Genomic DNA, 14,658 nt, shown 5'->3' on the forward strand with positions numbered 1-14,658 from the left:
CACAACGTCCATTGTATTGACTGTGGGTGATGTAGGCTTGATGATTTCCCTTGGGGGAGAGGCCTTTTGTTGGTTGCTCATACTTCTTGAGCCTCTGCGATTATTCCTAGTCATCAAGTGATCTATATGTTGCTTCCTAATGTATTTAAGGTATCTCTGAGTGTTAAAAATTGTACAGGATTAGAAAATTGATGTTTTCTCTTATAGTTGGCCTACCTGTTGCTCAACAGTACCATGTACTGTTGTCACTGGTCCTGGGTGACCTAAAGTCCTCTTTGATTCTAAGACGTGGTGAGCCTCCAACTGACCTAATAAGAAACACCTCAAGAACAAGGAAAAACAAAGTAAAACAAAATCGTTCAATGTGCACCGCACACTGAACACTAAAATTCAGAGAGTCTAAAGGCAAGTGGGGAAGGGCCAGAGGATGAGCGACGGGTCCTGAACAGAAGGGCCTGCAGTCGCAGGCCGCCTGGTGTCAGGAACTGCTGGCCGGCTCTATCCGGTTTGCAGGTGGGGTGTAGGGGGCTACGAGTTTGTCTTAAAGTCCCACGAAACCAACCTGAAGTTCAGAGAGGAGCGGGGGTGGAGATGCACGAAGTATCCAGAAGGGAGGGCCTGCAGCCACAGGCCGCCTGGTGTCCAGAACTGCTACCCAGCTCAACTGGCTTGCAGGTGGGGGTTTGGGGGGCTGTGAGTTCATCTTAAAGTCCCACAAGACCAACCTGAAGTCCAGAGAGGAGCAGGAGTGGGGATGCGCAGAGGACCTGGGTTGGAGGGCCTGCAGTCGCAGGCCACCTGGTGTCTGGAACTGCTGGCCGGCTCGATCAGGTTTACGTTTTACCTGTTATTTGGTGATGAATAATGATCTACTCAACAACTCTGAATGCAATAAGGGAAGTCTGCTATCCATCCATCTCCAGTCATTTCCCCACCATAGGAGGGCAGGAGCCTCAAATCCTTCTGCTTTTGTTTGAATCCCTTTTCCTCTTGATCTGCTGTTCTCTTGGCAGTCTTACAGGAGTCAGCTCAGGATAGCCGTGCCCAGGCTTAGAGGCCCCACCTTAATCTCATGCTGCTTTAAATTCCTTTTGGCAGGATGAAAACTACTTAATTAGGGCCTCCCTGAAACAAAATACAGACATCATTATCCACTTGCCCTGACTGCCTTAACCCTTTCTAACTATTTCATACTGACTATAGCATAGGACTCTCAATTCTCACCTAGGTTTTCATAGTTTTTTAAACTGGTTGTTACTATTAAGACTGAAGTATATCACAAAATTTCAGTAGGATGTTTGGTGCTTCTTAGGTTTTGTTTGTTTGGTTGGTTGATTTTTGGGGAGGTTTTTGCTATAAGGCGCATGCACTCGCCAGAAAGATAGAGAGAGACAGAGAGACAGAAAGTGAGAAATCGCCCTCCAGGGAGGATGCCACGCCACAATCCCTTCTCCATTCTCTTCTCAGGATCTTAGGCACACACGCACATGTGCCCAGCGTGAGTTTAAGCTGCTGGGTCTGGGACTCAAACTGCGGTCGACTACATGGGAGTCCAGTGACACAGCCATTACACTAACTACTGGTCCCAGTTTTTTTGTTTGTTTGTTTGCTATAGGATGTGGGTGCTTGCCAGAGAGAGAGAGAGAGGAAGTGAAAGATCAACCCTCTGGGAGGATGGCCATGCCACAGTCCCTTCTCCATTATTCCCTCAGGATTTTAGGGTCGTACACACACACACACACACATACACACACACACACACACACACACACACACACACACATGCCTGGCATGTTTTTCAAGCTGCCAGGTATGGGACTTGAACCATGCAGTCACCTGACTGGACCAAGGTGTTCAATGCTTCTTAAACAGTTTTAACTTATGTGGCTTATGCCTGTATTCTTAATTTAAAAAACCAACAAAATTACAAGCTGTTCTCACATGTACTGACACATTTTTTTTTAAATTGTCAAGCATATTGTGAAGACCAGTACATTTGCATGTGAACTTTTCTTGGCCCTCCCCCTGTGGTATCGTTTAATGAATGCCATTATTTCCAGGGAAAAGTTTTCATTTACCGAGGAAAAGAATATGAACGCCGAGAAGATTTTGAAGCTCGACTGTTAACTCAGTTTCCAAATGCTGAGAAAATGAAGACAACGTCTCCACCAGGCGATGATATTAAAAACTCTTCCGGTCAATGTATCCTTTAAGATAAGTATAGTGACTACAACATGATGGAGACGCTGTTTATTTGGATGGTTAGTTGTAGTTGGGGGGTTTCTCATATTATTGATATCCATGATGCCTTATGGTTCCTTAACCTCTTTCACCACAGATATTCAGTGCTTCACAGTGAAGCCTAAACTCGATTTGCCCCCTAAATTTCACAGGCCGGTGTCAGAGCAGATCGTAAGGTAATCATCCCTTTTTTTCTTAGCCAACATGAGGGGCTGACAGTCTGTAAACAGATCTCTTGCTAATAATTCCTCCTTCTAAAGGATGGGTTTTAGTCTTTGATTAGCTTTCTACATGCCTCTTTCTGTCCTTTCCAAAGATCAAGGGGAGTTAATTATCTTTGACATCCAAAGAAGAGAAAAAAGAAGTAATCCATGTGCCAGGAGAGTATAAAGGCTATTCCCTTTTCAAGGCTCAGAGACAAGAAAAGCCCAGGCAGGAGGAGGAGGCACTCTGGTTGCCTTATAGACCTCCCACATAGGTTAGATTCCCAATGAGCTTTTCAGCACTGCACAAGCCCAGCCCCACACCCAACAAACCTGAGTTGATATGCCTTGGTGTGGCCTGAGTGCTTGCATTTTATAAGGTGTGAAAAGCATTCAGACACTTGTTCCTAGTGACACAGGAGAGGAGAGCCCTTTACCCCACAGCACATTGAAGACATAAATTGGGAGGACAAAGTGGCATGTAAACCTCACGAGTCAACTCTCCAAACTTGAGTGAGATTTGTATTACTCTGAATTAAATTGCACCTGACTTAGCAATGGTGTAGAAACATCTGCTTTAGCTTTAGCAGATGTTTCTTTGATATTAAGAATTTTCTATTTGATGTATGTTCTGGGGGAAAAAAAAAAAACTCTTTGATTGCCTAATATCCCTCAGAATCTGCTTATTTTATATCTTGAAGTATTTTTAACCTTTCATCATTGCTTTGACCTTTCATGAGCAGTAATGGGAAATCAATTAGGACTCTGTTTATTTACAAATGATTGCTTTCACAAGGCATGCATATTAAGGTTTTCAATCTTTTTTTCTTAGGACAGACATTAAGCAAATAGTGAATCATAGAGTATACTCAGTTTCCTTTTTGGGGACCCCATTTGTATTTCAGTGCAGGGAGAATATTTTTCCCATGTCTGCCTGTCTGTCTATGCATTAAACCCACACCTACCCAGGGGAGGAAAAGAGACTAGACTATGTTCCATGTGTGCCACTCTTTGGTAGGCTGCAAAATCTGTATTTTGCAGATCTGAAATTCAAGTATATAAAACCTTTTTAAAAATAATACACACATAAGTTGAATACAAAGGCTTTTTTCTCTCTCTCCTTCGCTTCACCTTTTTCTGGTTTTGCTCGTTTCACTCTTACTCAGCATCTCTTCTCCCTTGAGGGTTGGCAGGGACAAGAGGAGGCAAAAACTCAAGTTAATTTTTCCACCTGCCAAGATCTCCTTTCTGGGGCTGACTGGGAGAGGAAGCCAATACTATTGCTTCAGGTCAAGGTTGGGGATGCTTTATGGGATGCAGTGACACATTCTGAGGCCAGACCCCATGTCCCAAAGCAAACCAACTATTTTTGGGGTTAAATCTCTAATCATTTGTCTGTCTCTACAGTTTTTATAGAGTGAACGAGGTCCAGCGATTTGAATACTCTCGGCCAATCCGGAAGGGAGAGAAAAACCCAGACAATGAATTTGCGGTAAAAAACAAAACCCAAACCAAAACACCACCGAAACAGAAAACAAAAAAACTCATTCTGCCAACAATAAAACTGTCTGTGAAGTGTAGCCTCAAAGGCTGTTACAGAACAGTATTAAGTGTCTTTGTATATTATATGCAGAAAGCCTAATATATTACCCCTCCAAGTTGAGTAAAGCTATTGACATGTCACAACTAATAGGAGTTCCTTAAGATATGTAATGAGGTGAAGAGGGCTATTGTTACAAGTACTTCCTTCTTCCTGCATGGATCTGAGCTGGTTGTCCTATAAGCCCCAAGTGCTGGTATCTACAGTTACAAATGGATATGCAGAAGTGCTGAGCATTTAAGTGGCTTCTGCAGGTGAAACAACAGTTGGAAATGGGCTAAATCTACACCTGGAGGCTCACTCACCATTCATTGCCCAGCACTTGAACTTCACTCTAGCATAACATGATAGAGTTTCCACTTTGACACCACTGACATCACAGACTGAGTAATCCCCTGTGCTGGAGGCTGTCCCATGCATCATAGCAGGGGTTCCCCAACCCCCAGGCCACAGACTAGTACCAGTCCATAGCCTGTTAGGAACTAACCCGCAGAGCAGGAAGTGTGTGGTGGGAAAGTGAGGCCTCATCTGTATTTGTAGCCACTCCCCATTAGCCTTACCATCTGAGCTCCACCTCCTGTCAAATCAGCAGTGGCATTAGATTCTCACAGGAGCACGAACCCTACTGTGAACTGCACATGTGAGGGAAAAACTCATTTCCTCCCCTCACCATGGAAAAATTGTCTTCTAGAAAACCGTCCCCAAAAGATTGCCAAAAAGGTTTGGGACTGTTGTATCATAGGATGTTTCTTGCAGCATCCCAGACCATTACCCACTAGATCCCAGTACCACCTTCCCAGTTGTGACAGTCTATCAAAAAGGTTTCCAGACGTGACCAAATAGTTCTCCCTAGTTACAAAACACTGCATTAGAACCTTGGAGATACAAACACAGATCCTTTTGGAAAGTATGCATACAAACTGGTTTAATGGATTCCATTTTTAAAAGACATCAAATAAACCAGAATTTAAAAATATTAACATTTCTCCTTCTTGCTGGGAAATCCTTGTATAGCCCTATGTCCATCCACTGGAAATCCCTGTATAGACCATTATCTCCATCCTCTGGAAATGCCTATATATGTCCATATCAGCATCCTCTGGAAATGCTTATATAGGCCCATATCACAAGGAGGCATTAACCCTGGGAATCCCAAGGAAGACAAGCACTGCTGAGAATGACTTCCTTTTGCCTGATGTCTGAAAGCATCTGGAAGTACAGGAACTCCACAGTGAATAATAGCAGCACCCTGTTTCTGACCCAAGTACAACTCCAAGTGTATCTGTTAGAGTTATCTCAAGTAAAGGAAGTAGTCCCCGTCCACTCCCACATCAACTCCCTCAAGTTTTCTGTAATTGTCAGATCCTCCAACCACTCGGTGACAGGGGCTAGAATGTTGTCTATAAGGGTTAGAGAGGGGTAAAGACAAAAGCTAGGCACATCCAACCACTAAGGATGGTGGCTTTCTGAGCACTCTATATCTGTTATAGTCATTACTAGTAATAATGTTGTTATTCATATAGAGTCTCAGTCATGGAGTTTATAGGAAGCTCTTGAATTTCTCTCATACCTCTCCCATTTGACAGGTATGCATATTCTTATATTGTAAAGAAACAGACACAAGAAGGTCAAGCAAATATCCAAAGGGTACGCAACCAGTCTGGTGCAAAACTAAGAATAACCAAGACTCTTGGTATTTTGAGCACTGCTAAGTAAGCCTCAGAGTCTGGGCTTCTTCTAAATGACCCTGAAATCCCCTAATGGCCCCATTTAGGTCCTCACAAATGGGTGATGTGTTCAGAAGCCACAGGATTTGGTTCACATGCTTGACAAAGCCATAGGCTTCCAGATAAGTACAGGAGCTTTGCAGTATTTGAAAGCCAGACTCTGGCCTCGTCTTCAGGGAGCCTGGTTCCAAGGGCAGGGTCTGAGAAGGCTGCCCTGCCAGATTGAGAACTCAGTGTAGTTTATCAGTGTCTCCAAATCTAGCAAAGGGTAAATCCTGGGAAGCAAGAGTCCAGCCAAGGAAAAAGGAGACTGAGACAGGGCCTGAGTTAGTGGGAGCTGGCCATAAAGCCCAAGGTAGAACCCAGAGGCTTCTCCCAGGATGTGCTGATATTAGAGAAAGCACCAGAGATGTGGTCTACAGATGACTGGGCAAACCTGCTTCCATCTCTAGGATGAGCACCCACAGGAGCTGTCCCCACAGGGCAGGAGCATTGGCCTGTTTTCCTGAGACTCAACCAGGTCCTTCTCTTACCTCCTCTGGAATGTAAGAGGTTTGAGATAAATGCTTTCTAAGATTCAGGCAAGTTTTCTGGAATTGCTGACATCTCCATTATCCCATCTATTTATACGCAGATTACTATTGACAGACTCCAAACTGCTCAGTGATCCTGCATGGTGGGGAAGTTTAGAATGAAAGAGGTGATCACAGGCTTCACATACTGAAGTAGGGGAAAGGATTTACAGTTTGCTTCTGCAGTGAAGTTATATGCACCCTTTAAAGAGCTGTAGAGTTGTATTTACTGGTTGAAAACAATTTCCTGCAATATCTAATGTGTGATATTTTACATAGAATATGACTTATAAATGGTATTTTAAGATATACACATATTTACATTTTAATACTTAGAAGTCTTAAGCAATGGATACTAAAATGTCTAGATTATCATCTCTGGGTAGTGAGTAATTTCTTTCTCCCTTCCATATCTTTAGATCTAATGCGAACATGTATTATTAGTTCTTTGAGAAATGTTTTAAATTTGTTTCTTTATTCATGAGAGAGTGTGCACATGAATGAGTGAGAGAGAGAAAGAGGAGAGAGAGAGAGAGATGAGCACCCTCCACAGGGTCTCATCACACCACAAATACCCTTCCTCCAGACCTCCTGGCCTCCAGTCCTCCAGCCCATTGGATCTTCAGCACTCACATACATGCCTGGTCTGTTTCAGGCCAGCTGGGTAAGGGATTCAAACTGCAGTTGCCATGTGAGATCTTGCTTTTCTTAAGTGATGCTTTCCAACACACCATGGAGCCAGCTCCCCACCACACCCCAAATTTTTAAGCTGAAAATATTGATTTTATTAAAATGTGAGAGGTCACTTTTATTAAACCTTGCCTTCCTTAATGCATGTGGTCCCTTGAGGATTTTTGAACGCTATATATAATGCTAATGTAAAACTCATTTGGAATCTTTCCAAAAGTCCATTTGCTCAAGAGAAAAAGCCCTCTCATTTTGAGGTGTATATGCATCTTTCCTACTTTCTTATCATATTTTCTTTCAAATACCAGGATGGTGGGCCACACTGACTAGGAAACAAGACACTTTGATGTATCTTGTATGACTTATTGTTTTTTAATTTATTTGTTTCTTCCTTGAGAGAGGGAAACAGAATGAGGTAAGAAGGCACCCCCCCCCCAACAGTGTCTTCGTGCTGCCATTCTTCCCCCAGCTCCAGCCACCGACTCATGCACTCCTGGTGTTCACAGAGAGACCCCAGGATGTGAACCTGGGACCCCTCCCATATGACCTTAGCATCATCGTGGAGCATTGTGCTACCCTGCATCACCATGGCTGGCCTTCTGTGTGACTATTACACAAAACCTGGCTTGCGGGGTGCCACCTGAGTACACAGCCGCCCTGCACTGGACACTAGCAGAAACCTGTCCTGTAGGAGGACTTACCTCATGTAGAGTTGTAAATCCTGGTAGGCACAGCTCTCTATTGCTCACATCCTTCTCCTAACAGGTGTTTTCTGTTCTCTGTGTTCCCTTTGCAGAATATGTGGATCGAGAGAACCATATACACAACTGCATATAAATTACCTGGAATTTTAAGGTGGTTTGAGGTCAAATCTGTGTTCATGGTAAGGACACCCCCTAGAAGGAATTGTCCATTCCCCTCCCTGATGCAGCCTGACACAGCATCATCACCCACGTGTACCATGTGTCGCTGCTGCCAGCATGCACTCCATAGACCTGACAGTGCATGTACTCACTCTGCCTGTCCCTGAGAGCATGGATAGCTCCTTGCCCCCCAATATTTTAGTGGAAATGCTGAGTAATCACAACCAAGTCTAGCTTGTAAGAAGACCAGCTCTATTTATTTCTTCTTACAAAATACTTCAGTTCAGTCATAGCTGTGATATTTTGACAGTTTTTCCTGTTAACCAAATGAAAAGTTTAAGACAAGTTCTAATTTACATAAAATTCTTTAAAGATCTTTTTTCCTGATGGTTATATTGCCATTTACATGACAAACAACTTAATTAATAGTACTTGCTCATTTCAAGTAAAAATTGCCTGAGAATATACCCCTCTCTGGCATCTTTTAAAGGAATAATGATTCCCATCTCTCAGGAAAGCTAAACTTTGCTTTGCTTTGGGACGGTTTCATTTACATGAAACTCCCATTTGCTGGGAGCTATCAGACAGTTTCATTTACATGAAACAGAGTTGGGCAGCAGATTTATTAACTGTATGAAATGTCAGGGTTGTAGCAATTGCCAGTCTAGAAAATCTAAGTGAAATATGTACATTATTGTTCCTGTGTCTCAATGCTTTTTGTTTGCACCCAGCTGGATCTTACCTAGAGGGCCTGCACTTGTCATTTAGTTTACAATTAGTCCCCCCAACACACAAACACCTGATTATTTGGCTCTAAGACTTTGCTGGAACCTCTCTTCCTAGCCGTATGTCTTCTTCTTGGCCCATGCCAGCATGAGCGCTGGGCCATTCCATCAGCATTTCCCATGCTCTGCCAGACCTCCCCCACCACAAGACTGCCTACAAGCAGACCAGAGCCACCCTTGTCCCCCAGGAGCTCCTGGGACTTCGCATGCCCCTCTTTGGAGAACACTTTTCCCTGTCTGCTCTGGGAGCTTCTGTTCTGTGCCTCTGTAGCACCCAGACAGTGCTTGACAGATAGAAGATGTCAAGAGTTATGTCAGGTGGTGAAAATGCAGCCCCTTGGCTGGGGCCATTTGGAGCTGATAATTTATGTGTGAGAGAGGACAGAAAAGCAGCCCTTCACATAAATAGCACTAATCCTCATAATGAGCCTCTGCCTATAAGCTCTTTATAACCAGGATTCCCTGAGCCGGCAGGCTGCAGGATGCAGGAGCTTAATGACTCGGAGGTAGAGAGCCTGGAGCTCTGACCTTTGTGAGGATGCAGTTCCTCCTCAGGCTGTACTGGCCATATTTTATGGACTAAGAGGCTGGAATCCCAATAATCCCTGAATGGATGGCTGAAATTCTGCTATCAACTCCTTGCTTATGTCTGTTGGAACTGAGACCCATGGCCTATGTGGGGATAGTGCTATTGCTAACCATGCTTGGTTGAAAAAAGTGGGAAACAATTCCTTATTGAGGAAAATTAGATCAGTGGCAGGGAGTTAATCACCAGTCCAAAATGAATCCAGTTGAATAATATGTTCTAGGGCCTGACTAGCCAACCACTACTCATGTATACACACATGCATGAGTGCATACATGTGCACATGTGTGAAAGTGCACACATTCATATGTATGCATGCCCATGGCACACACACACCCTCCAGCATTGATCAGCCTACTTTTGTTCTTGACATTTTCATATAAGAGCTCCATCTATGAAAATAAACAGTGATAGTAAAAGACCCAGTGGTTCTTGGTTGAGCCATAAGTGACCATGCTCAAAAACTCCATTGTGAAGAAAGATGTGTGAGGAGTAGGAAGCCTGCCCCTACCTCAAGTGTTACTCCCCTCATGAATTCCTGGGAGCTTGCCCCAATAGAGGACCCTTTCCTTACAGGTAGAAATCAGCCCCCTGGAGAACGCCATTGAGACCATGCAGCTGACAAACGACAAGATCAACAGCATGGTGCAGCAGCACCTGGACGACCCCAGCCTCCCCATCAACCCCCTCTCCATGCTTCTCAATGGCATCGTGGACCCTGCTGTCATGGGAGGTTTCGCAAATTATGAAAAGGTACATGACATGCCAGCCAGCTCTAAGGACATGTCCTGGGACAGGCCAAAAATTCCATCCACTTTCCCAAAAACCCAAAAATTGCCCTGGTCTCAGGGAGCAATCTCAGCAGTGGCCGAGCCAAGGCTAGGCAGGAGCACCCAGAGGCAGCCTGTGCAGCTTAAAGGGAAGTAAACAACTGATCCTAGGCACCAGACCCCTGGGCCTCCTTAGACAGCCAGGTAGCCCCCATGACCCACCCACATGGGCTGGGGGAGTTCTAGAGAGTGACCTTTAGGTGGCTTTCAAGAGCTCTTGGACCATTAAAGGTCAAAAGATAGAATTTTAGAGAAAGACAAATGAATAAGAATAGACTAGGGAGGTATAGATGGTATAATGGAGAGCCTGGCTTGCTGGTCCCCATGAAAGATAGTTCAATGGGAATGGGCAGAAGTTGAAGGACATGGGGTGTAGGCTAGATCAAGCTCTGCATACAACAGCCTTCTGCCTCTTTTTGTAAATGAAATTTTATGGAAACATGGCTGTGCCCATTCATTTACTTATTACCACTGGCTATTTTCCTGATGCTGCAATGGCAGGAGTAGTTTCAACAGAGTAGTTTTAACAGAGATTCATACAGTCCACAAAACATAAAACATTTACCATCTGGTCCTTCACAGGAGAAGCTTGTTAACCCCGAGCTAGATTTAAAAAACAAAACAAACCAGAAAGGGTGCATCCTGAGAGTGGGCTAAAGGGGAGTGGCTAATTCCTTTGGACAAAGAAGTGGGGTTTGCTTTCTTAACACTGTTGCCTTCAGATGAAGGTCAGGGTGGGGCAAGTACAGGGCAGGGGTCATGGCCATATGATAGCTGGAATAGCAGTATTTGCTGTCCCCCAGCAGAATTAAACAATCCAGGTCAGCCATGGTTTTGCTGGACTCCATGACTGAGTGTGCTGCTGTGAACGCCCTGCTAGTCTGCCTGTTTGCTTCATTTTCCTTTGAATCTGGGGAGGACCCAACCCTAGGCTCTAGAGTGAATCTCATAGGGCCAGGGTGACCATCTATTTTGTGGATGACTCCATCCCTGGGCCTCATGTGTGGGAGGGGTGCAGAAATAGGTGCTGGATGAGTAGATGTACTGAATGGCTCTCTATCTCCACCAGGCTTTCTTTACAGACCGGTACCTACAGGAGCACCCTGAGGCCCATGAAAAGATTGAGAAGCTCAAGGACCTGATTGCCTGGCAGGTAGAGTATCCAATGGCAACTTTACACAACTGGAGCAGGAGAGACGCCAGGTCTAGGCCTAGCTCAGTACACATGTCTGGGTGGCACAGAGGCCTCTGAACAGCAGGTCAGAGTGCACCTGACCACATTTGCCCCTGGATTAACCCATTCTTTGCTGTTGTGATGAACTCCATTCCTGGGCTGCAATCATGAATGTGAACATCCAGAAATTTCTCTTTTGCAAATAAACAAGATCTCTTTTCTTTCCTTGGTAAATTATACTGGCTGCTCACAAATCCTTCCTCTGTCAGGTATTGGTAGAACAGAACATGAAGGCAGACTCTGATCCATGAAGCATTTAGTTCTAGTCAGTTCCAGAAAAAGCACTTGGGCCTCTGCAGTCCTTGTGAAATAAGTCAGAAGCTACTGAGCACCCTGTCCTCCTACTCTGCGGACAGCTCCGGGGGCGGCTGTGTGTCCTCGTTTCTGTTTTCCCAGCTATAATGCTATGTATCATTTTGCTTTTCTCCTCATGCTCCTGAGACACTCTGAGTCTATTCCTAGAAGGGTGGGTCACTCTGGAGGGTGCCTTGTGCTCAGTCATCAGTTCGTCACTGATGTCTGTGTTTCTTGGAGCCTTGCTGAGCTTGGTGGTGTAGGGGTGCTTGCGGGACCTCTTCCTACACTTACTCCAGTACTTTAGGCCTCATTTTCTCAAGTGAAAGACAAGGAGTGTTATCCCCACAATCTTCTCCAGATCTAAACCCTTCACACCAAGCTGGGCAAAGAGAACTAAACGAGGTGTGGATAAGGGCCTTCCCGTGCTTGGGCTGAGCATCGTAGCCCAGGTCTGTGTGCTAAGTGCAGAGTTCCATCCTCCCAAGTGGAGCCCAGAGATCCTGTGCAGCTTATCTTTGCCCACCCAGCCATAGGGCAGAGCTGTTCCTCTGAGAAGACGTCTCTGAGGGTATTTTTACTCTGCATATCCCAGTGGAGCCTTATCTTAGTGACTTCTCTGCCATCAGCACACTGACCTCTTAGGGTGGAGCAAGGCCGAGCTTTGGCTCCAGAACACTCTCATCCCATACTGAAATCTGTGGCTGCTTGTGTCTTTTATGTAGAATGACATGGGATTTGCGTAGAACCTATGTATATCCTCTCATGTACTTAAAATCATCTCCAGGTCACTTATAATACCTAATACAGTGTAAATGCTATGATAATTGGTGTTATACCATTGTTTAAGGAATAATTACAAGAAAAGAAAAGTCTGCCCATGCTCAGTACAGGTGCATCCATCAAAGGCCTGACTAAGTAGCACAAATCAGCTACAACATAACATTTTCAACCTACAGGTTGATTGAATGCCCATATGCAGAACCCTTGGCTATGGAGAGCTGACTGTATATATTTATATACAGTATAGCTGAGATAAAATATATATGACATTAAATTTACCATCTTGACCACTTTTTAATTGTACAGTTCAGAGACAGTAGTACATCCACATTATTGGGCAACCATCACTCTATTCATATCCAAACCTTTTTGCGCTTGCAAAACCAAAACTCTGTACCCATTAAACACTTAACTCCCCATCCCTGGTCCCTGGAGCCCCTGACACCCACCACCTTTTTACTTTGTTTTTATGAATTTGACTACTGTAGGAATTGCCTCTGAATGAAATCAGGATGTTTATTCTATGAATCCCAGAGTATCTGTGAATAGCTTAATCCCTTTAGGCTAATGCCTTCCAGATTTATCCATGTTGTAACAGGTATCCAAACTCCATTCCTTTTCAGGGCTGAATAGTAATCCATTGTATGGATAAATCACATTTTTGTTTCTCCTTTTATCTGTTACTAAACATTTGACTTGTTTCCACCTTTTGTCTAGAGAGAATAATGTTGCTGTGAACATGATGTACAAATACCTGTTCAAGTCCCTGCTTTTAGTACTTTGTATATACACCAGCCTAGAATTGCTAGACCTTATGATAGTCTATGTTTAATTTTCTAAGGAACTGCTAACTTTCCTACAGTGATGTCACTCCATTCCCATCAGCTATAATGCATGATTCCAATTTCTTTCTATGCTCACTAAGACTTACTATTTTATGTTTCTTTTTCATATATAATAGCCATTCTAATGACTGTGAAGGTTTATACATTTTTAACAGAAATTACAGTGAGAAGGAAAAAAATTAAACTTTGTCACAATTTGTATGTGTTTAAAATCTGCTTTAGAATTATTTTGCGATTAGAAACTCTCAGTACTAACGGGAAGGGACATCATTGGTCAGTGATGGTTTTTGCATGGAATGTAAGCCTCATGAAGTCAGTCTCCTCCTGTCACTAAAGAAGTGGAAGAGAGTTTACTATTTTGAATGATTTCATTTTAGATATAGAAACTAAAGGGTACAAAATTCAAACCTCTTCTGACGGCTATAAAACCATTGCTACACAAAAACTAGTTTGGTCTGCAAAAGTTCTATTGATTTTTTTTTTCCTGTAAGCTTTTACAGCAAATTGGATTTTAAGAGTTTCAAGTCCTACAGAGGAAAATAATTTGTTCCCCAGAGAGCAACTGTATGTCAGCACTGTGTCATCACCCCTAATAACTGTATTAAAGGATGAATTTTAAAGCAGTTCACAGGAAAGTTGAAAGAATCCGTTTTCTAGTAACTTCATTAAATCAAAGAGTGATAAAAATACATATTCAAAACATTACCTATGATTTTGTTCTCATTTGCAAGTGTTTTGAAAACCCATATCTTAGTATGGGTAGTTGAGTTGTTCGTTCATTAAAAATAAAAAGTTTAGGGTTATCAGAATGCTTTGTTCTCTTTTTGTATGTTTATTCATTTTTTCTGTTTGTTTTTGGTTTTTATTTTCTGGAACTCTATCTGGGCTGAGTGAGATTTCCCTTCCTCCTGGGAGGCCCAGGATTCATTTGCAGAGTTTCTATCACCAGTGTATAGTAAGCACATCTGCAGTGCCTAAAATCATTTGTGAAAACTACTTAATAAGTTCCTCAGTTTCCTCAGTTCTGCTTGCTGTCTCTGAAACAGAGGATGGTGCTGACCTGCTCCTCACCAGGTGGGGGACAGGTCAGGGTGCAGGCTGTGTGGCGCTTCCAGGTTTGCAGATGACACCAGGTCACAAGCCACTTCCTCAAAGGCACAGCTCCGTCTCTCTCCAAACACAGCTGACACTGTTGAGCAACCCTGCTGAGTATCCGCAGATAAATCCATACAGTCTCATATAAAAATGCTGTGCTATGTACATATGTCTCTTTTAAAATGTACAAAGATGAAAAACCAAACTCACTCATCATCCCTGGCTGATGACAGGCGTGACCGTTATGGCCAGGGGTGGTGCTCTTGGAGCACTGAGCAGGACTTCCACATGTTCTGTGCTGCTGGCAGGGCAT

The 14,658-nt window shown here is 43.6% G+C and overlaps 1 protein-coding gene across 1 annotated transcript in view; it reads left to right on the forward strand.

Annotated features, from left to right (window-relative positions):
• DOCK1 (dedicator of cytokinesis 1) overlaps nt 1-14,658 on the forward strand; it is a 597,377-nt gene that overhangs the window by 552,021 nt on the left and 30,698 nt on the right. The window contains exons 50-55 of the mRNA XM_014587219.2: nt 2,061-2,202; nt 2,339-2,417; nt 3,852-3,936; nt 7,827-7,913; nt 9,841-10,017; nt 11,164-11,247. Of these exons, the coding sequence (XP_014442705.1) occupies nt 2,061-2,202; nt 2,339-2,417; nt 3,852-3,936; nt 7,827-7,913; nt 9,841-10,017; nt 11,164-11,247 (654 nt within the window). The remainder of the gene's footprint in view (nt 1-2,060; nt 2,203-2,338; nt 2,418-3,851; nt 3,937-7,826; nt 7,914-9,840; nt 10,018-11,163; nt 11,248-14,658) is intronic.

Source organism: Tupaia chinensis, unplaced genomic scaffold, assembly GCF_000334495.1.
Source record: "Tupaia chinensis unplaced genomic scaffold, TupChi_1.0 Scaffold000197_1, whole genome shotgun sequence".
NCBI classification, from domain to species: Eukaryota; Metazoa; Chordata; class Mammalia; order Scandentia; family Tupaiidae; genus Tupaia; species Tupaia belangeri.